General features: G+C 45.2%; 1 protein-coding gene across 2 annotated transcripts in view; it reads left to right on the top strand.

The window, feature by feature from the left end:
• topbp1 (DNA topoisomerase II binding protein 1) overlaps positions 1–23,671 on the top strand; it is a 121,321-nt gene that overhangs the window by 45,844 nt on the left and 51,806 nt on the right. For both annotated transcript variants that reach the window (XM_085989196.1, XM_085989197.1), the window contains exons 11-14: positions 5,555–5,874; positions 6,643–6,815; positions 8,444–8,655; positions 10,760–11,049. In XM_085989196.1, the coding sequence (XP_085845322.1) occupies positions 5,555–5,874; positions 6,643–6,815; positions 8,444–8,655; positions 10,760–11,049 (995 nt within the window). The remainder of the gene's footprint in view (positions 1–5,554; positions 5,875–6,642; positions 6,816–8,443; positions 8,656–10,759; positions 11,050–23,671) is intronic.

Raw genomic sequence — 23,671 nt, 5'->3', positions numbered from 1 at the left:
TGTTATACAGGCAATTTAATGTGTTACTTTTCATTGTGATGTTTTTGAGGCTGATGCATTGGGTAATACTAACCCACATGAACCTTCCTCTTTTGTGCTCTTTAAGAGGCCTGTGCACCCATTAAGTGGCAGTCTGTTGCTCCCCAGCCAGCAACAACTTTCTCCACTCCTCACATGACTTATTTAACGTTGATCGTTGTAGTAACCCGCTTGATCTTGTTAGTAACTTTCTTTCTGATTACTCGTTTTATTCTTCAGTCTTGTTAATTATTTGCGTTTAAAGTTAAAACTGTTAATGTTGACTGGCTCAGTTTTAAATCAGCATCTCTTCATACCAGCAGTTTTAGAGTTTACATTTTTTGATCAATTGAAACCTTGAATTGACTGGTACTGTTTGAACGCTTCATGATGTCAATCGTAAGTCAGCTAGAGGGATTTAAGCACTTCATTAAGTGCAACAAGGCCTGATGGATAATCTAAGGCTTACACCACCACTTATCAAACTTGCCTGGTTTTCTGCCTACACCTGCCAGTACTGTCTTGTCAGGATGTGCCACTGATATTCGGGAGAAAATCTAACAAAAGCGAAGTTGCAAGTATAAAACAACTTGTCCCTTCACATCTCAATCAGGCTCCACCCGCTGTTTTCCACAGGCCAGTACAGTGCACTGTTCTGGTCCCAAGTCAAGTACAGTCCTTGCAAAAAAGAAATCCAAATTGCTTTCAACAAGCGCCACTTTTGATGGCTGAGGAAACAGGCCAACAATGTATGGGATTAACTTGTTGATTCCAGAGATGCCATGGGCTGAGTTGGAGTTGACGGGCAGTATCACCAAGTAGGAATACTGCCTATTAGTGCTTTGGCACTAACTGACACCACACTTCTCAATTCACCAACATTTGGAGGATGCTCCACCATTGACTGATCCTGATTCCTCCAATTGCAAGACTGTCAGTGTATGCCAGTGCTGTGGTGTTTTTTGTCAGCTGGTGCTGATCAAAGGAGGTGCCCAGAAGGTGCAGCCTGGTTTCAGTTAGCCCTTTGTTACCTCAGTCTGTTATCTCGTGGCACTAAACGATGTGCAGGATATTGGTCCACTTGGCACCCTTTAATTTGGTGACGCCTTTCTTGGGGTCCTACCTTCACGGTGGGTGTTGGAGGAAATCAATGATTTTTGCTAGTTAATTAGAGGTCTGGATCTCCCTGCACCTCATTGGGTCCACGTGCAACTCCTCGGGGTTGTCTTGGGCCTTTAGAATGTTAACTCCAGCAACCTCCACTTGCACGGTTACAGGCCATTGATAAGAGTATTTAACATCCTCAGTTAATCAATCTGGGACCTTTGCAGCTACCTTGGTTCCCTCATTCCCACCACCAGGACTGAATTGGCACCTTCACTAACGGTTCCACCATAAGGTACTAACTCGGAATGGCTCAGTCTCTAGTGAGTGGATAGCAGGATGCCTTTCCCAAAGAAGAAGAGGAACTAATGATGATCTGCCATCGGCCACTGGCTTGATCAGAGAGCAAAATGTTTTGACACTTTCAGTACTATGGAAACCTGCAGTTTAACTTTTGTAGACCTGGAAATCTCTATGCTGGGGGTTGAACCATTGCTCTAAAGTTCCTAAAGGCCGGAGCCTACAGCATTTGTGGTATTTGCCATGCCCATTTCCCATGGGACTGTTATCAAGATAATCTGGGCAGATATTCAAAAGAAGCCCAGTGTAGACGAGACCTACTGGGTCTATCGTGCCTCTATCAATGTGAGATACACCATTCCCATTGCCAATTCAGTGGTTGTATTCCAGGTGCTATCCCAACCTGGAAAGGAAGCAGTCCACACATTTTCAGAATCTATGGTTATCCAATCATTGCTTGCTGTGCTTCACTGGATAATCAGTACTTTTTCAAACTTTTTTTTAACTCGTTCACGGGGTGTGGGCTTCCAGCACTTATTGTCCATTCTTAATTGCCCTGAGAAGCTGGTAGTGAGCCACCTTCTTGAACCGCTGCAGTTCATATGGTGAATATACTTTGTAGCGGTTTGTTATAACTGGGCCATTTCAGAGGGCAGTTAAGAGTCAACCACATTGCTGTGGGTCTGGAGTCACATATAGGCCAGACCAGGTAAGGACGGCAGATTTCCCAGTGAACCAGATTTAAAAAAAAAAAAAATAATCCGGTAGTGTCATGGACACCATTAGCTTTTTATTCCAGATTTATTTAATTAACTGAATTTCAATTCACCAGCTAGGGATTTGAACTCCAGGCCTCTGGGCCACTAGTCCAGTAACATAACCACTATACGACAGTATCCCACAACGAGTGGTATGTATAAGTTAGCACAGAAGCTGGACAGTATTCCCTTCTTTTGGAGGCAAATGTTTGGCCTGAACACTAGGATGCTGTAGGAAATCGGAACAGAGGAAATGATGCTGATTCTGGTTACTCCCATTGTCCTCTCAAACCATGGTTCTCCGACATCCCAGCATTGAATAGTGCCTGTCCTATCTTGCTACCGCATAGGAGACCTCCTTTTTTCAACTGGCGTAGCAGATCATACACCAGGATCCATACATATCTAGTTGATGGCATGGCTGTTAAGAGAGGGTGATTATTACATCAAGCTCTACTGTTGTTATGTCGTGGACACCCTACATGTCTTGTGCAAACCATCTATAACCTCAAATGGAAGACATTTGTTCAGTGGCATTCAAATAAATCTTAACAGTCCTGTCTCTTGTGATGCATTCCATATATCTACAATATCCTTTTGATTTCCAGCATGTTCATCTTGCGGCAATTTCAAACTTCCATGACCCTCTTGCAAAAGATACACAAGTTAGATCTTGATTTAATGAAGGCCATTTGGAAACAAAGTACTTCCACCACTGGCCCTAAATTGGGGTTTCAGTCTGATACTTTCAAACCTCTTGGTACATGTAATCTTAAATATCTGTCCTGGAAGACTGCACTTTTGTTGGCTCTCATTTCAGGTTGCCATGTTGATGTTATCAAAGGGCTGATTGTCAATCAGCCCTATTCTATTTGGCACGCTGATTGAACTTTCTTACCAAGTAACGGTTTGGGACAAAAGATTGTAATCTCTTCATTCTACCATCCTCTGATAGAAACCAGAATTGGAATAATGCTTTCACTGTAAGTGTACCCATAGAGCTCTGGCTTTTTATTTGAATTCTACCAAATCACTTTAATAGATCAAAAACTGTCCCTCACAGATGGTCTCCAAAAGAAGACTTGCAAAATGGATGGTGGAGTGCGATCACCATGATTACTGACGGGAATGACCGAGTAACAGGGCATTCCATGTATTCCAAGTTACTACTTGGGTATCTTTGAAATCACTATCCCATCTACCATGTGGAGTAGCCCCCATACATTTACCAAACATTACTGCTTGAACTTAGCAGTTGTGCCAATAATGGATTTGGTGGATCTGCCATGACTATTCTTTCTCTCTGGTTCAGTCTCTACCCGCTTATCTGCAGGACTCTTCCAATACCCTCTGCTGCTTGTTCTGGCCCCACATGTCTCCTGTTTGCCATAGATGTACAGTCCCAATACACCGCCATGTCTCCATTTTTCAACAGGATGGTCTCCAGGCCTCCTGTTTCTTTCTTAAACAGTAGCCAAACCAGCCCCCATCCCCCACTACCCTCCATCTGGACAAACTTGTTTTCATCTTGGATAACTGCTAAGTCTGCACACTTGCTTGAGACAGAAAGTGTTGCTCTGAGAACCCACAAGTCCCTGCTATGCATATCTTTTTGTAAGATACTTGGAACACGCTTCCTCCATTACATTGATGATCATGTTGCTTCCTGCTCTCATGCTGATTTTGAGAATTTCATTCACTATGCTTCCAATTTTTAACTATCCTTCACTTTTACATGGCATGTCTATGACTTTTCCCATCCTGGATTTTCTGTCTCTGGTGTGCTTTCCAAAGACATTATTACAAGCCCATTAACTCTCTCAACTTCTTGGTTGATGCTACTTCCCACCTCCATCTCTCTGTCCAATTTTCTCCGTCTCTATCGCATCCGATCTAATGACTCCAATTTCGCATCAGAACTTCTAAAATGTCCCCCATTTTCCTGCACTGCTGTTTCCTCTTGATTGTTGACAGGGCCTTTTCCTTGCTCTCATAACAAGAATTCCCATTGTCCTCACATTCTCCGTCGATCAGCCTCTGCATTCCCCAGATTATCTACCACTATTTATGGCATCTTAAAACATGATGCTACCACCAAGCACATCTTCCCTTTTTCTCTCTGCTTTTAGAGGCATTGTTCTCTCCATGGCATTGTTATTTGTTCTTCCACTATCCCACTTCCAGCTCTTCTTTCCCTAGCATCACCCTGTGGAAACACAGCAGATGCAATGCTTGTCCATTCACCTCTACATACGCCACTATCTAGACAGCAATTCACATGTACCGCCAATCCAGTATAATGTTTTTGCTGATCATAGTTGGGTCTCTTCTACATTTGGGAGACCAAACGCAGGCTAGTTGACTGCTTTGCCAAACACCTCCATTCTGTCTGCAAGTGTGACCCTTACCTTCCTGTGGCTCACCATTACAGGAAACTCTTTTTTTTATCCGGGACCGGCGTGGTGCCGGTTTATCAAAAAGTCCGGATTACAGAGAGTTATAGTTAAAAGGTGCGAGAGCTCCGTACACAGCAACGAATCCAGGCTTCCCTGTTGCATAGCAACAGGTGCAAGAAGCCCGGCCACAGACCAAGCGTCCCTGTTGCTTGGCAACAAGTGCAGAAACCCCCGATTACACAGCCAAGAATCAAGAAACGGCCACTAATATGAAGAAAAACTTAACTGAACCTACTCCTGAATTTTGCCGGTTAACCGAGATTTTCGGTTGTTTAGGTGCTGGTAAATCGAGAGTTTCCTGTATATTCCCCTAGTGACCCCCACTCTGACGTTTCTGTATCTTAACTATATTCCCATTCTGTATTTAGCTGGGGATGTGGGATGTGTCCTTTGGTGTCAAGAGGAAGGGAGATGGGTTGACACTTTTGGGTATTGTCCCTTTTTCAGAACATGGCAGACTGGCAGAATCGCTGTGTTGTATTTGCTGTTTTCACTTCAGAGCTTCTTCATCTATCTCTTTCCCCATCATCTCCATCTTGCCTTTTTATCTTGTATGGGCTTCTATCATGCTATTTGCACATTCTTTTATTTTTCTAATGTGTTTTTATGTTACAGGTTGAGTTTCTTGCATTTTTCTCAGCCAATAGAAGCTGGGGTGTGTCGAGATGGACATGGCCATGACATAGAGTTGACCAGGTCAACATTTGATGTGATTTTATAGCTTCACGAAGGAAGTGCTACTGCTCGAATGATCTCATCAGCTGCCCTGGCAGCACAGCAATGCTTGAAGTGGAGTTTTGTTGCAATTTGAATGGTTCTTTTGTGATTTTGTTTGATTGGTAAAACTTTCTACTTTCCCTCAGTCTCTTGTCTATCAATAAAACTAAATGTTAATCAAATGATTTTCTGTTCATATAGTTGGACCCGAAAATCAAGAAAAAGCAGAAAGTAATTTCAATGAAACTCTCCAGAAAACTGTACTGGAACAAAATCAGTCAGCAGACACGTCCACATACCAAGAAAAATCATCTGCTGAGGAGGGAATGTTTTGGAAAAAGCGGTTTCTAATATTTGGCTTTACGAATGAAGATGAAACGTATATGGCTGAATTAATTAGGGGCAGTGGTGGGAAAGTGCTGCGGCCCCACAGCCGGGCTGTCGCAGACTATGCTGTTGTGCCTTTATTGGGCACCTATGTGGATGCAACTGTGGCAGAAGTGGTTACAAACACGTGGCTGGTAAGGAAATTGTTATTAGTGACATTTTGGGGCTTCATACCAAGTATTTGATACTGGTAACTGCTTTATCAATCAAATGAAAGTTAAGAGGCAAAGTGGTTATGTTCACTGGCTAAAGTGGCTAAAACACTCCAGGATGGTGTTCCAGCTTTTAAACAACCTCACCCTCCTGCCTCCACTGGCAATACAAGAGAAATGAGGGACGAGAAAAGGTCATCCAGTCCATCATAGCTGATCCCTGTAGCACCCTAACTCCCCTACCAACTGCATTTTGAATAATCCCAAGGATTTTGCCTTGGCTACTCCGCCTGGCAGGTTGTGCCAAACATTTATAATTAAATGAAGAAGTTCTTCATGATCGAGCATGTGATTCAAATTTACTTTTCACTAAATTCTAGGGATCATTGGTAGTACTTTCCTAGGTTCATTTTGCAATAACCTGCGTTTGATTTAGCTCTGCGTTCAATTAATATTTAGATGAGATTCCTGTCAAATCAAATGTTGACAATCTAGTTCAGAAAGGAGTTAAACAGGTTACCAATGGTGATTACACATTGCTTGTCAGTTTATGATTTGATACTTTGGAAATCTGTCTGCAAATATATATTATAATATATATATTTTACTTTGGGAGTGGCCATGATCAAATGGTAGGTACCTTTTACTTACTGAAATCTGTCTTGATGACTATGATTTGATTGTGTGTCTCTTTTTTTAATTAAAGGAATATCCTTCTGCTAATCCAGTCTTTCTCCTGTTTTCTTGCAGGCGCTGTGCATAGATCAGCAGTGTATACTGGCTTCACAGTCCAATGCCTTATTTACTCCTATATCCATTGTGGAAGGAAGCACTCCACTGACTAACTGCGTACTTTCTGTTAGCCAGTTTACTGGGGTAGAAAGGGATGCACTATTTAACATAGCAGAACTACTTGGAGCAAGGTAACTGCCAATGATTACATAAACCCACAGACTTTGTACTGTGTAAGAAAGAAAGAAAGACTTGCAATTATATAGCGTCTTTCACAACCACCGGACGTCCCAAAGCGCTTTACAGCCAATGAAGTACTTTTGAAGTAGAGTCACCTATATCGCTATTAGGTTTTTATATATATATTTTTTTAATGATCCTACTCATCATTGTCGGAATAGGCAAATCATACAACTGGAGAAAAAATCATTCTGGTTGCCCGTTTGAGAATTTCTTGGCAGGCACCGGACATCACGGGCACCTGGTGTAGCCCTGGACTAGTAGTTGTTGTTGAATTCAACACAGCACTCTGGGGCTAGTGGTGACTTCCTCTTTAAGGCCACTACAACTCAAAAAGCCAAGGCCTCTGCTACTCTAATCAAAATGTGAGCACTTGATGCCATCTGACTCTTGCCTCAGACGGTGCAAGAGATCTCTTGTGCCACACACACCCGAGTGTGAGGTGAATCCAGGGCGACTGCTTCCAGGACAAGATCAAATATAGACAACAATCTAAAACTCAAACTGTATGACTGGCATTGTAACATTTTCAGCTCCGGCTTTATTTACTAGCTTACAGATGGATATCCCCCCCACTATTGTACATAAATAAATGGTCAGCACAAAGTTTGTACCCTCCATTGGATTTCTTGGAGACAGGGATACCTTGTGGCTTTTGCTCCGATGCTTCAAACAGCTTAGAACTTGATTATCATTGGTGGCCGTGCTTTCAGCTGCTGAGGCCCTAAGCTCTGGCATTCCCTCCATAAACCTCTCTGCCTCCCTACCTGTCTCTCCACCTTTAAGATGCTCCTTAAAACCTACCTCTTTGACCAAGCTTTTGATCACCTGTCCGAATATCTCTTTATGTGGATCGATGTCAAATTTTGTCTGATAACGTTCCTGTGAAGCGCCTTGGGACACTTTACTACATTGAAGGCGCTATATAGTTGTTGTTGTCTAAGATCAGATTATGTAAAATAATAAAGGGATATGGGAACACAGCAGGCATATGGGTTTAGGAAAATTGATTGTGTGGAAGATAAACACCAACAGTGGGTGGTTGGGCTGAATGGACTGTTTCCTTGTTACAATGCTATGTAAACTACTATTCTTAATTTCCAATATACTTCACACACTACGAGCTTGATCGAGGGGAAAAAAGTCATCTGTACAGGGTAAACCAGGAGGGACAACGTGCTTTTCATTCATTTTTGGCATTGAGGCATTAACTATTTGCAGGGAGAAAAGTGGGAGAAGGAAGAGAACCTTAGACAGCGTATCGTTTGCCAAAACACGTTAAAAGCTACTTTAGAAATACAAAGAGTGGGGAAAGGGTTGTTTACTGATCTTGCATCCCTGGCATGTGGGCTTAAATCCACATGGAGGTGAAAATTATAGGGTAAATCACTGCGGGCACCTTCCTGAACCTCTTAGCTATCAGAACGGCATTGGTGGAAAGCTGTGCCTTCCCTCTTGACCTGGGTATGATGTGGGTATAGGATAAAAATAATGGATTTTATGTTTTAAACCAAGTACTTAATCAGAGGATGTGTGTGCACATAGCAGAGCTTTGTGACATCTCTTGTTTTGTTTAAAGAGTGCAGGAATTTTTTGTTCGAAAAGCAAATTTGAGGAAAGGCATGCTTGCCAGCACCCACCTGGTCCTGCAGGAACCGCAAGGCTCCAAGTACGAAGCTGCGAAAAAGTGGGATTTACCAGCTGTGACTACCGCTTGGCTATTTGAATCTGCTCGATCAGGGAAAAGGGCCGATGAAAATAAATTCCTGGTAGAAAATGCTACTAGTGCTGGTAAGTGTTGTAACAACAAGTGTTGTATGAGCTATTGTATTTTAGCCCATTTGTAGCTGTTGAAGATGGAGATGATGAAATTATGCAAGTCAGTTGAAAATAAGCAGGCCCTTCAAATTAAATTTTACATTTTTTATCCCACTATCAATGAATTGATCTTGCCCATTGATCTTGATGGTGTGACGAGAAGTTTGAGAGCAGTGCTTCACCAAAGTCATGCAATGCCCCTGTTTCTATGTCATCTGAATACCACACATGTAGGTTACTCCCCAGCATTCTTTTTCTGTTGTCTGCAGGAATGTCTCCTTCTGGGTATCATTTTGTTTCTGCCGATGGACCGTTGCAGCCTCTGCCTTTGTTCCTTTTTGCCAGACATATCATTAAGGCGTTTGAAGGCAAAGTCTTTCCCTTTTGCAAACTTTCAGGGGGAAAAATTCGGTTGATTAGCACCTCCCGTTAGCGCCCTAAGAAGGCAACTAGCGCCCGGGCGCGGCGATGTTTGCGCCGCTCGCAAAATTGACCAGACATTTTGCGGCAGCGCTAAACACTACCGCCACGATCTCCTGCGCCGGCAGATCGTGATGTCAGTCGAGCGTGCAATGCCCCGGACCGGATATAGAGTGGTGCCCCCTGCCTTTCCGCCTGCCGCTAGCAACGACAGGTAGAGGGGAACGTTTTGCTGTTGGGAAGGGACTGGGGAAGCGCTATTTAAAGGCGGCTGCGTCCTGCCTTTTTTGTTGGTGACATTTTTGCACCACGCATTCTGAGAGAGAGGGACTTCTAGAGAGATTCAATGCTGTGTGAAGGAGTTTTGGGTACTGAGCAGCACTTTGCAGGTTCATTTTGATTTGACCTTCCTTGCATCGATTTAGAAGACACAATGGGGGCTGCACTCTGAGCTCTTTCCCTGGGCGCCTCCATTGTTCTTTCCAACAGAATTGATGTGCAGGTCTCTCCAAGCTGAGATTCAAGGCTGCAACGAGCAGGGTGTGGCTGGAGAGCAAGATCGACCCTCCCCTTTAAGAATTGGCCGGCGCCAGTGTGTCTGTGTTCCATTGCTGACTGACATCACATGAGCTTCACCAGCGCTCTGAGGTCGCGTCTCGCTCCTTGGCGTTAGCGCCTTAAGAGAGGTGTATAGCGCTTGATTTAGTGCTCAAATCACCTCCAGGGGCGATAGAGGCCAAGTTTGCAGTCGGAGGCGATAATTAGTGCCAGGCGCTAAACTTTGCGCCCGGCCGATAATTGCGCCCCTATTGGGGCGATACTGAATTTCTCCCCCCTAGTATAAATACTGCATATTTACTCAGTCCATAATATCACATAACAGGCGTGAGTGTCTTGAGTTGGTTTCCAGATACAAATGAATGAGCGCATGCGAATCAGCAGGTAACAGAGAATGAAAACTGCCAATCATGAAGTTCAAAAAACTAGGAATGAAAATGGAGTAGTGAGCAACAGCTACTCAAACTTTCCAAATTCCTCCACTGGAGATGACTGCGCCTTCCTACCCAGTTCCAAATATTGCCTGCTCCTGCAACAGCATAATCACAGACTAACCATGAGCAGGTTAACTGGAGATCTCATTGGTACATCTATCACATTTAAGGAGTTACACTCCCACACGTTCAAGTTTCTGTGTAAAAAAAAAAAGGGTGCTGGAGAGAGTACCATCATTTCTGATGTATTTCGGAACTTCCCTGCTGGAAGAAAATAGCTCCTAATTGACTTTGAGCATCACATTTAAAGAACACGTAAAAACACGTAATTGACCTGGGATCTGTTTAAGAACAATTAGTTGCGAATTGACCCAGAGGGGGGTACATCACTCATGTCTTGTGGCCTTAAGGGAACACACCTTCACATTTAAAAGCAGTAATGTTGGGAAGAATCTCCAAATGCAGCACGTAAAGAGTCACAATGTACTGAGTAGAGCTAAGGATGTGAATGATCATGCTCGCTGTTTTCGGTGGCTTTTTGTTGTATTATTGAGATTTTGCTGTGTTGCCTTGTGAAACTTCGTTTAATATATGCTGGAATCTGACCATGTACAAACATTTTTAAATACTTTTTTTTTTATATGATTTTTTTTTCATGAATAAAGTTGCTGAAGTGAATCAGACCGGCAAGTTTGCAGATTTGTACAAAGTGCCGGAACGGACACCTGAGCATCCCTCATCCAGGCTAAAAAATATGCAGAACACTACTGTGACCCCGCTGGATATAAATAGGTTCCAGAGTAAAGCCTTCCAGTTGGTCTTATCTCAGCAAAATAGAATGGATACAGCAGGAGCAGGGGCACCCAGTCAGCAGAAAGAAGCCAATTTGCCTCTTGACACGCCTTCAAAATTCCTGTGCAAGGACAAACTCTTCAAGCCATCATTTGATGTTCAGGTAATAGCATATTCTTCTAATGCAGGACAGATTAAAAAGGGTTGCATGTAAGCAGGGTTGAATACAAGGAGACAGTGCAATTGTTAACTTTGTAATGAGCACAGTTAGGATGGATAACAATTTATACACAGCGGGCGAACATTGGAGTTAACATTTCAGGTGTGGAACCTTCATCACAACAAGAGACATTAGGATGCATAAAGTGAGAAATAAAGGACATATACAGGAAACTCTCGTTTAAACGGCACCTAAATATCCGGAATTCTCTATTAACCGGCAAAATTCATACTCCGAAAACACCTCAATAACTGGAAATAACAACAGAAAATGCTGGAAAAACTCAGCAGGTCAGGCAACATCCATGGACAGAAATTTGAGTTGACGTTTCGACAGCGCCAACTGGAAATGTTGCCGAGTCCGAATCTCCCGCGGTGGCCGAGTTAGTCAGTGGGGGTAGTTCTACAAACTGCCACTACTCGGCTTCTTGGCGCTGTCGGAAGTATAATTACTGTATACTGCACATTACTTGATTTTTTTAAAAATTTTTGCCTGTTAAAAATAGCCTCGGTAGATAACCCTCTCCATCATCCGGAATTTTTAATCAACCGGCAACACACCGGTCCCGTCGGTGCCGGATACCAAAGAGTTTCCTGTAGAATGCGAATAGCTTAAAGAGGTAGGGGTTAGGCAAGTAGATAGGGAAGCATGAAAAACTGACAAAGTGGCGCACCACTTCTGCCACTACATGGGAACTCTGGCCCTAGTTCTGTTTTTAAATGATTCAGTTCTGACCAAGAGTCCACATCTGAAACGTTAACTACTCATTCTCTCCACTGATGTTGCCCAACCTATCGAGTGTTTCCAATATTTTCTGTTTCTGCTTCAGATTTCCAGCATCCGTAATATTTAGTTTTTTGCGCATGAGGTTATTGCTAACATTTTATCTAATGACATGCACATATTTGAACAATTTTTAATGCACCATTTTTGTTCTCCGTGTGCTAAAATGTTTAAATTTTTCAGGTGGGTACAAATCACGTTTAACCACATGCCCTTGTGTAGAAATATACGGGTAAATGTTCTGCCCATTTGTAGTCAACAGGGAGCAAAATTTAGTCTCTGGTTTTTATACAAGGATGGTGAACTTTGGACTGTACACATTTTCCTTTGAGAATGCCTTGCAGATGGTTTTGTTACTCTTGTCAAGCCTCAATAGTCTGGACATTTGGAATGGTGTACATTTCATGTTGGTATTTTGCCTGATAACACTAGCCAAATAAGATAACAGAAGTTTGCTTAATTGGGAGAAATCAGCTACCTTGATTGGAAGACGAGTGTCACATTTCCGGACCTTTGACCATTTTTCCACAGAGAGGATTCACTAAAAAAAGTTACTTCAAACATGATTTGAAATGTCGTATATTCATGCAAGTTTTTTTTTAAAGGGCGGGGTCTGGGGATAATGGGTAGTTAAGCTACTAATGCTAAGCTTTAGTGCTGCTTCCTCATAGGCTGTAAATAATCGATCTGTTAGTTTGTTTCAGTAATTGATAAACACCTCACATCTGTTGTGTTGAGGAGTCGCTGGTCCTGGGCTCTCAGCTAGAGGTCCAGCAGGCTGCCTTTTTCTGGCTGAGAGGGAGGCAACACAGAAACCTACATAGCCAGGCAGGTTTTTGAAACTGAAAACTGCAAAGCAGTAAGGCCCAGTAAAAGGCTACGGAAAGGAAACCATGCAGGGAGTGTTAGAAATTAGGTTGTTTAAGTCAAGAAAAACAATCCACTGATTTAAGGACGTGAATCTGATCATGACTGCTGCTCTGTATATTTACTCGCTGTGAAATAAAGTAGCTTAACGGTTCATGTAAAGCCTCATCTCACCAAATGAACCACCTTTGGAGAGATTGAAGAAGTGCACATGCGAAAGGCAAATATCTGGTTCAGGTCATAAGGCAGTAATATTGTTGCAGCCCTGGGTTATGCTAAAGTGCAAGTAGATGTACAGCAGTGTGAGACAATGCCCATAAAAGTAAGATGCTCAGACTGATTACAGGAGTGATGACGCCACTGAACCCGAGAAGGTATTAGTAGCGGCGAGTTTAAGAAAGGTAGGCCACTTTTTGGTTGGAACCCCAAAAGTCCATTGGTTTTGCCACCCTTTCAAAGAATTAAAATAAGTTCTTCAAAAGAACTGCTGCAGTTATGAGGAACTTACGGAGATTTTAGATCAGGGCCTCAGTTGTTCAAGAAGATGGGTTGTACATTTGGACTTATTCCAATTTAATGTGGTTAATAATTCTTTGAAACTCGCTTAACAGCAGTGCTGAGTTTAAAAATAACCTTAGCATGACACTAATTTTGTTAGATATGCTGCTAGAGTGACAAGCATGGAGCTGTTGTCTCTATGCCAGGAATGAGATTTCTAGATCTTTTGCTTATAGATTTAATTAGAGGAAATTATACTTACAGACAACAGCAACAACTTGCATTTATATAACGCCTTTAATGTAATTAAACGTCTCAAGGCACTTCACAAGTGTGTTAATAGACAAAATTTGACACCGAGCTACATAAGGAGATATTAGAACAGGTCAAAGAGGTAAGTTTTAAGGAGTGTCTTAAAGGCGATAGAGAGGCAGAGAGGCTTAGGGAGAGAATTCCAGAGCTTATGCCCTCGGCAGCTGAAGGCACAGCTGTCAGTGAAAGGACGAATGAAATCAGGGATGCACAAGAGGCCAGAATTGGAGGAAGGCAGAGTTCTTGGAGGGCTGGAGGAGGTTACAGAGATGGGGAGGAGCGAAGCCATGGAGGGATTTGAACACAAGGATGAGAATTTTAAAATTGACACATTGCTGGACCAGGAGCAAATATAGTTCACTGAGCACAAGGGTCATGGGTGAACAGGAAATGGTACAAGTCAGGATACGGGCAACAGAACTTTGAAGAAGCTCAGAGGGTTCTTCCATAAGCTCTTTCATGACCTTTAGCCATTGTTTTCAATAACTTGCATCAGCTCAGCATAGGGATATAGGAACAGAAGTAGGCTATTCAGCCCTAGAGTCTATTCCGCCATTCAGTTAGTTCACGGCTGATCTGTATCTTAACTCCATCTACCTGTCTTGGTTCCATACCCAACTAGGAAGGGGGCATTGCTGGATCTAGTCCTGGGGAATGAAGTGGGTCAGGCGGTGAATGTCACAGTTGGAGAGCATCTCGGGAATAATGTTCATAGTATCGTATGCTTTAGATTAGTTATGGAGAAGGACAAGGAGCAATCTAGAATTTAAAAAAATACTTAGCAGGAGGCGGGCTAATTTCAGCGAATTGAGGAGGGATCTGGCCCGGATAAATTGGAATCAAAGACTGGCAGGCAGAAATGTAATGGAGCAATGGGCGGCCTTTAAAAAGGAGATGGTTTGGGTACATTCCCACAAGGGGGAAAGGGAGGGCAACCATTACATAATGTATTTCAGGCATAGAGTACAAAAGCCAGGAAGTTATGCTAAACCTATATAAAAGACTAGTTCAACAACAACTTGTATTTATATAGCGCCTTTAACATAGTAAAACGTCCCAAGGCGCTGCACAGGATTATTTTAAGACAAAAAATTTGACACTGATCCACATAAGGATAAATTAGGGCAAGTGACCAAAAAAGGGGTGGGGGGAGGGTTGTGGGGCTGAAGGAGATTATAGAGATAGGAAGGGGCGAGGCCATGGAGGGATTTGAAAACAAGGATGAGAATTTTGAAATCGCGATGCTGCTTAACCGGGAGCCAATGTAGGTCAGCGAGCTCAGGGGTGATGGGTGAGTGGAACTTGGTGCGAGTTAGGACACGGGCAGCTGACTTTTGGATGACCTCAAGTTTACGTAGGGTGGAATGTGGGAGGCCAGCCAGGAGTGCGTTGGAATAGTCAAGTCTAGAGGTAACAAAGGCATGGATGAGGGTTTCAGCAGCGGATGAGCTGAGGCAAGGGCGGAGACGGGCGATGTTACTGAGGTGGAAGTAGGCAGTCTTTGTTATGCTGCGGATATGTGGTCGGAAGCTCATTTCAGGGTCAAATAATAGTGTGGTTCAGCCTCAGATGTTAGGGAGAGGGATGGAGTCAGTGGCGGGGACCGAAAACAATGGCTTCGATTTTCCCAATATTGAATTTGAGAAAATTGTATCTCATCCAGAACTGTATGTTGGACAAGCAGTCTGACAATTTAGACACCGTGGAGGGGTTGAGAGAAGAAGTAGTGAGGTAGAGCTGGTGTCGTCAGCGTACATGTGGAAACTGACGCTGTGTTTTCGGATCATGTCGCCAAGTGGCTGACCCGTGAGAGGGAGAAGCAGGCCCCGGGCCGTGGAGCCGGCGACGGTGAGGAGGAGGCCGCGGCGATTGGAGCATTCACATCCCGACGATGTGTTCGGCGAGTCGGGCGGTGGAGCGCAGCGCAACGAGCAGCAGCAGCAGACACGTCGACACGCTGCAGCACGTCGGCCGGCAGCTCCATTTCGGGTAACTCGCAGTCCGGATGGGAGGAGGGGAGCTGGGCATGGTGGCCAGAGCAGGAGAAGCAGGCCACCACACGTGGAGCCGGCAACAGTGAGGAGGAGACCGCGGTGAAGAGGAGGACGGAGCGGCTGAGGGACATCGTGCTCCCACTGCCACGGGAAGCCATTGTATTGACTCTGAACGTGGTGCTGTATGTATAGCTGACGTGTCCCTATGGGGAACAAGCATTCCATTGTACTTGTACTGGTTACATATGGCAAATAAAGCTGAACTGAACTGAACTGATTTAGATGAGAAATAGGAAGGGGCCAAGGATAGATCCTTGGGGGACACCAGAGCTAACGATGCGGGAGCGGGAAGAGAAGCCGTTGCAGGTGATTCTCTGGCTATGATTAGATAGATAAGAATGGAACCAGACGAGTGCAGTCCCACCCAGCTGGACGACGGTGGAGAGGCGTTGGAGAAGGATGGAGTGGTCAACCGTGTCAAAGGCTGCAGACAACTCAATAAGGATGAGGAGGGATAGTTTACCTTTGTCACAGTCACAAATGAGTTTGGCCCCAGCTGGAGTATTGTGTCCAATTCTGGGCACCACACTTGAGGAAGGACATGAAGGCTTTGGAGAGGGTACAGAAGAAATTTACTAAAATGGCTCCAGGGATGAGGGATTACAGTTATGTGGATAGACCATTATGGAGAAGCTGGGGTTGTTCTCCTTAGAGCAGAGAAGGCCAAGAGGAGATTTGATAGAGATATTTAAAATCATGAAGGGTTTAGATAGAGTAAATAAAGAGAAACTGTTTCCAATGGCTGAAGGGTCGATAACCAGAGGGCACAGATTTAAGGTGATTGGGAAAAGAACCAGAGGCGACAAGTGGAAAACTTTTTAACGCAACGAGCGGTTAGGGTGTGGAATGTACTGCCTGATAGGGTGGTGGCAGCAGATTCAATCAAAGATTCAAAGTAGCTTTCAAAGGCGAATTGGATAAATACTTGAAGGAGAAAAAATTGCAGGGATATTGGGAGAGAGCGGGGGAGTGGGACTAACTGGATTGCTCTTCAAAAGAGCTGACAGAGACTTGGTGGGCCGAATGGCTGCATTCTGCGCTGTACTGTACTATTCTTTGATTCTATAAGGGAATACAAGCCTAGCCTATGCAACCTGACCTCATAATTTAACCCTTTTAGCCCTGGTATCATTCTGGTGAATTTAAGCTGAACCTCCTCCAAGGTCCGGTCGCCTGTCACTTTAATTCTCCGCTCTACTCCCACTCTGATCTCTCCGTCCTCCGCCTCTTACACTGTTCCAATGAAGCTCAACGTAAGCTCAAGGAACAGCACCTCATCTTTCTATTAGGCACTTTACAGCCTTCACAGAATCACAGAAACCCCACAGTGCAGACAGAGGCCATTTCGGCCCATCGAGCCTGCACCGACACATATCCCACCCGATCCCCGTAACCCCTACACCAACACCAACACATATCCCACCCTATCCCCGTAACCCCACGTATTTAATCCCCCTAACACTAAGGGACAATTTATCATAGCCAATCAACCTAACCCGCACATCTTTGGACTTGTGGGAGGAAACCGGAGCACCCGGAGGAAACCCACGCAAACACGGGGAGAATGTGCAAACTCCACACAGGCAGTCACCCGAGGCCGGATTCGAACCCGGGTCCCTGGCGCTGTGAGGCAACAGTGCTAATCACTATGCCTTCTGGACTTAACATCGAGTTCAACAATTTCAGACTATAACCTTGGCCCCTATATTTTAAATTTTTTTCCCCATTGTCTTCTCACATGGCAGCTGTTGATGATTCTGCCATCGCGATTCACATAGAAACATAGAAGATAGGAGCAGGAATAGGCCATTCGGCCCCTCGAGCCTGCTCCGCCATTCAATGCAATCATGGCTGATCATCCAAATTCAGTACCCTGTCCCTGCTTTCTCCCCATACCCCTTGATCCCTTTAGCCTTAAGAAATATGTCCAACTCCTTCTTGAATATATTTAATGAATTGGCCTCTACTGCCTTCTGTGGTAAGAGAATTCCACAGGTTCACCACTCTCTGGGTGAAGAAATTCCTCCTCATTTCTGTCCTAAATGGCTTACCCCTTCTCCTTAGACTGTGACCCCTGGTTCTGGATTCCCCGACCATCGGGAACATCCTTCCTGCATCTAGTCTGTCCAGTCCTGTCAGAATTTTATAAGTTTCAATGAGATCCTCTCTCATTCTTCTAAACTCCAGCGAGTACAAGCCCAATCGACCCAATCTCTCCTCATACGTCATTCCTGCCATCCCAGGTATCAGCCTGGTGAATCTTCGCTGAACTCCCTCCATGACAAGAACATCCTTCCTCAGATAAGGCGACCAAAACTGCACACAATACTCAAGATGTGGTCTCACCAAGGCCCTGTACAACTGCAGCAAGACATCCTTGTTCCTGTACTCAAACCCTCTCGCTATGAAGGCCAACATACCATTTGCCTTCTTAACCGCCTGCTGCACCTGCATGCTTACCTTCAGCGACTGGTGCACAAGGACACCCAGGTCTCGTTGCACTTCCCCTTCTCCCAATCTATTGCCATTCAGATAATAATCTGCCTTCCTGTTTTTTACACCAAAGTGGATAACCTTACATTTATCCACGTTATATTGCATCTGCCATGCTTCTGCCCAATCACCCAACCTGTCCAAATCATCCTGGAGTTTCTCGGCATTCTCCTCACAGCACACACGTCCACCCAGCTTTGTGTCATCTGCAAACTTGGAGATATTACATCTAGTTCCCTTGTCTAGATCATTAATATATATTGTGACTAGCTGGGGTCCAAGGACCAATCCCTGCGGTACCCCACTAGTCACTGCCTGCCACTCTGAATAAGACCCGTTTATTCCAACTCTTTGCTTTCTATCTGCCAACCAGTTTTCTATCCAAGTCAATACCTTGCCCCCAATCCCATGTGCCTTAACTTTACACGCTAATCTCTTATGCGGGACCTTATCGAAAGCCTTTTGAAAGTCCAAATACACCACATCCACTGGTTCTCCCTTATCTATTTTACCAGTTACATCCTCAAAAATTCCAGTAGATTAGTCAAGCACGATTTACCTTTTGTAAATCCATGTTGACTTTGTCCGATCCTGTCACTGTTTTCCAAGTGCTCTGCTATTACATCTTTTATAATGGACTCTAGCATTTTCCCCACTACCGATGTCAGGCTTACCGGTCTGTAATTCCCCGTTTTCTCTCTACCACCTTTTTTGAATAGTGGGGTAACATTAGCTACCCTCCAATCCATGGGTACTGTTCCAGATTCCATCGAATGTTGGAAGATGATCAGCAATGCATCTACTATTTCTAGGGTCACTTCCTTAAGTACCCTAGGATGTAGATTATCAGGCCTTGGGGATTTATCGGCCTTCAATCCCATCAATTTCCCTAACACCATTTCCCTACAAATACTGATTTCTTTCAGTTCCTCCCTTTCATCAGACCGTATGTTCCCCGACATCTCTGGGAGGTTATTTGTGTCCTCCTTTGTGAAGCCAGAACCAAAATATGTATTTAATTGGTCTGCCATTTCTTTGTTCCCCATTATAAATTCCCCTGATTATGACTCAAGGAACCTACGCTTGACTTCACCAATCTTTTTCTCTTCACATATCTATAAAAGCTTTTACAGTCAGTTTTTATGTTCCCTGCAAGCTTACTCTCATACTCTATTTTCCCCTTCTTAATTAATCCCTTTGTCCTCCTTTGTTGAATCCTAAACTGCTCCCAATCCTCAGGTTTACTGCTTTTTCTGGCCAATTTATATGTCTTCTCCTTGGATCTTATGCTGTTCCTAATTTCCCTTGTTAGCCACGGTTGAGTCACCTCTTTTGTTTTATTTTTATGCCAAACTGGGATGAACAAATTCTGTAGTTCATCCATGCGGTCTTTGAATGTTTGCCATTGCCTATCCACCGTCAACTCTTTGAGTGACATTCCCCAATCAATCCTACCCAACTCGCGCCTCATACCATCGTAGTTTCCTTTATTTAAATTCAGGAACCTAGTCTCTGAGTCAACTACTTCACTCTCCATCTTTATGAAGAATTCTATCATATTATGATCGCTCCGACCCAAGGGGCCTCGTACAACAGGATTGCTAATTAATCCTTTCTCATTACATAATATCCAGTCTAAGATGGCCTGATCTCTAGTTGGTTCCTCGACATATTGGTCCAGGAAACCATCCCGTAAACACTCCAGGAATTCCTCCTCCACAGTATTGTTACTAATTTGGTTAGCCCAATCTATATGTAGATTAAAGTCACCCATGATGACTGCTGTGCCCTTATTGCACGCTTCTCTAATTTCCCTTTTAATGCCATCCCCAACCTCCGCATTACTGTTTGGAGGTCTATATACCACTCCTGCTAACATTTTCTGCCCCTTGGTATTTCTCAGTTCTACCCGTACAGCTTCCACATCATCAGAGCTAATATCCTTCCTTACAATTGTGTTAATCCCCTCTTTAAGCAGCAATGCTACCCCACCTCTCCTTTTTGCCTATCTTTCCTGAATATTGAATACCCCTGGATGTTGAATTCCCAGCCTTGGCCACCCTGGAGCCATGTTTCCGTAATCCCAATCAAATCATATTCTTTTACCTCTATTTGTGCAGCTAATTCATCCACCTTATTATGAATGCTCCTCACATCAAGACACAAAGCCTTCAGGCTTGTTTTTATAACACTCTTAGACCTATTAGAATTATTATTTACTGTGGCCATGTTTGATTTAAACCGTTGATTTCTCTGACTGCCACTTTTGTTTTTCTCCTTCCTATCTTTTGCTTTTATCCTTGTTTCCCTTTCCTCTGTCTCCTTGCTCAGGTTCCCATCCCCCTGCCATTTTAGTTTAAACCCTCCCCCAGAGCACTAGCAAACACTCCCCCTAGGACATCGGTCCCAGCCCTGCCCAGGTGCAAACCGTCCGGTTTGTACTGGTCCCACCTCCCTCAGAACCGGTTCCAATGTCCCAGGAATTTGAATCCCTCCCCCTTGCACCATTCCTCTAGCCACGTATTCATCTGAAATATCCTTCTATTTCTACTCTGACTAGCACGTGGCACTGGTAGCAATCCTGAGATTACTACCTTTGAGGTCCTATTTTTAAATTTACCTCCTAACTCCCTATATTCAGCTTTTAGGACCTCATCCCGTTTTTTACCTATATCGTTAGTACCTATATGCACCACGACAACTGGCTGTTCACCCTCCCCTTCCAAAATGTTCTGCAGCCGCTCTGAGACATCCTTGACCCTTGCACCAGGGAGGCAACACACCATCCTGGAGTCTCGTTTGCGGCTGCAGAAACGCCTGTCTATTCCCCTTACAATAGAATCCCCTATTACTATAGCTCTCCCGCTCTTTTTCCTCCCGTCCTGTGCAGCAGAACCACCCCTGGTGCCAGGAAGTTGGCTGCTGTTGCTTTCCCCTGATAAGCCATCCCCCTCAACAGTATTCAAAGTTGTATATCTGTTTGAGAAGGGGATGTCCACAGGGGACTCCTGCACTACCTGCCTGCGCCTACACACCTCGTCTAGAGTCATGTTTTGTTTCTTAACTTGTCCCATTACCTCTCTTTATGCCTTGCACCATCATCCCTTTTGTCAGTCAATCTCTCCTGCCTTCCAGCCTGTCACAGACCTTCCCTTTTTTTTTTTCCCCCCCCCTCCTCCCGGTCCCTGCTTAAAAATCTCTCTTCTCTTTAACCTTTTCCAGTTCTGACGAAGGGTCCTCGACCCAAAACGTTGACTCTGTTTCTCTCTCCTCGATGCTGCCTTCCCTGCTGAGTGTTTTCAGCATTTTCTGTCGTTATTATAGCTTATTTATCTTATTTCCAAAAGATTATAGATAAAGGCAGCTCCCAGGCAGACCGCTCCCTACTGAGCTCCTCTCCTTTCTAACTCTGTCTATGACCCTCCATTGCCATTCTTTGCCCTCTTCCTCCCAGTCTTGTTGCTTAAGATCCTGTTAAGAAACAACAGCCTAGAAATTGGGTTGGTAGCGCCGGTGCTGAGCGCCTAAAGAGACCTAGAATTAGGATGAAGCCCTATGTTGGGGCGGACGCTATGAGGATAGCGCCGACTCAGAAATTGACTATACATTTAGCGCCTGTGCTAAGTGTTTGCGCGCGCCCGCGAGCGCAAGCAGCTCATGACGTCATTTCAATGTGCAACGCCTTTTAGGAGCGCCTGAGCGCATATTGGGTGGCGCCCGGAGCCTTGGCGCCCAGCGCTATTAGTGACAGTTCGAGGGAGGGCTAACAGGCCCTTCTCGGAGTAGGGGGGCGCTATTTAAAGGGGACAGCTTCAGTGCAGAATCTTCTGCCACTTGGCCTGCTTATTGCGCTCGCTGCTAGAGAGAGTTGGCGAGCTAATGTGGAGCGGAGTTCTGGGATTTTAGTTTTACAGTACTTGGGACCTTCAACCCTGTCCGAAGCACTTGCAGCACTACACCTAAAAGCCTTTTGACCAACTGGCATCGGAATGGGAGCTTGTTTGGAGGGCGACGGCCTCATCGCCCAACACTGTGAAGGGGCAGAGACAGCGGGAGAGAGGGCCGGGATTGGCCAGAAGGAGGAGGGGCAATGGAGGTCGGCCAATCCGACGGGATGCTGCGAGGGTCTTTAGGCAGCAGGTGACAAGCCTTGACATGTCGGAGGAGCAGTGTTTGGGAAGGCTCCGAATCTGGAGGGACATTGTTACTGATCTGTGCCACCTGCTTGGTCAGGATCTGCAGCCGCGTGAACGCTGCAGAACCTCTCTGTCCGTGATGGCTACACTGACTGATGGCCTCCATTTTTATGGCAACGGATCCTTTCAGTCAGCCATTGGGGACAATGCGACTGTCGCTCAGGCTGCAGTCCGCTGTTGCATCCGGCAAGTGACAGATGCCCTTTATAGGCGAACGCGTCCATTCATTACCTTCCCTCGGACCCTGCACAAGCAGGCGGAGGAGGAGGAGGAAGAGCAGGCGGAGGAGGAGGAAGATGGAAGGGCTGCTGAAAGTGGAAGGTCCATACGTCAGAGGCTCCTCTGGACTCGTCTCGACACCCCTGTGGCGGAATGATGAGAGTCTTAACTCATGCGCACTTTGGATGTTTGAGGGCCTCTGAATGCCAGCATCACTGAAAGTAGTCACATGCACCATGCAACATTGAAACTTCTGTTTATTGACACAAAAGTCTTTCATTACAGCTAAACAACGTAATGTGAGCAGAAACCATAACTTTCAAAATAAGTGTGAACTGTTCGGCAAAGCCGCAAAACTCAACAAACCTTCTGCAAATATAACAGCAGCTGAGGGTGTCCTTGAATTTGGACAAACAAACGTCTCAGCACCTCCCTCTACAACTGGCCCCTTGAGGGAGAACGACTTCTCTTTCGCGCCCGGCCCCTTCCCTCCCTGCTGCTCCTACGTAATTGGATCCCAGTGGCGGGCTCAAGGCTGGGGGACGCTTGCTGACTGTCTGGAAGCGCAGAAGCCCCTGAGGTACGGCCTGGCCGACCTCTGGGCTTGGAGGGTGCGGACGCAGGATGCTTGCTGTGACCATGGCTGGAAGCAGTGTGGCCTGCAGGTGGTGGCAGCTGCAATGCAGGCGTCCCAGCGCTGGCATGTGCAATGGTCTCCTGCCGAGAGAGGACACCTGCACCATGGTCGGACGACACACTGGCTATCTGAGGGGAGCGGCTCGGCTCATCCGCCGCAATCGCAGGCTCCACGGATTCCTGGCCTTGTACGGGAGTGGAAGGGCCCGGGGTGATCCTATCTGATGCAGAGAGGGTGGCTGCAGTGAGAGATCGCGTTGCGTCAATCTGGCTGTGGAGGAGCCCAGCAAGTGACTGCGTGGCAACAGTGAGGACCTGTGTGCCAGGTGCCAGTGCTTCGGAGAAGGCCTGGACAGTTCTTCCCATGGCTTCGGACAAGGCAGGAGCCGACCGCTCCACTGCCTCGGACAAGCCCTGCACAGACCTTTCCAGGGATTGTCCGAAGCCCTGAACAGTCCTTTCCATTGCCGACTCAAAGCCGTGGACACTCCTCTCCATTGTTGGGCC

This window comes from Somniosus microcephalus, chromosome 5, assembly GCF_052327205.1.
Source record: "Somniosus microcephalus isolate GS21.2 chromosome 5, FLI_Smic_1.0, whole genome shotgun sequence".
Taxonomy (NCBI): Eukaryota; Metazoa; Chordata; class Chondrichthyes; order Squaliformes; family Somniosidae; genus Somniosus; species Somniosus microcephalus.
The sequence above is the reverse complement of the archived record's forward strand: the minus strand, read 5'-3'. Positions and strand labels throughout refer to the sequence as shown.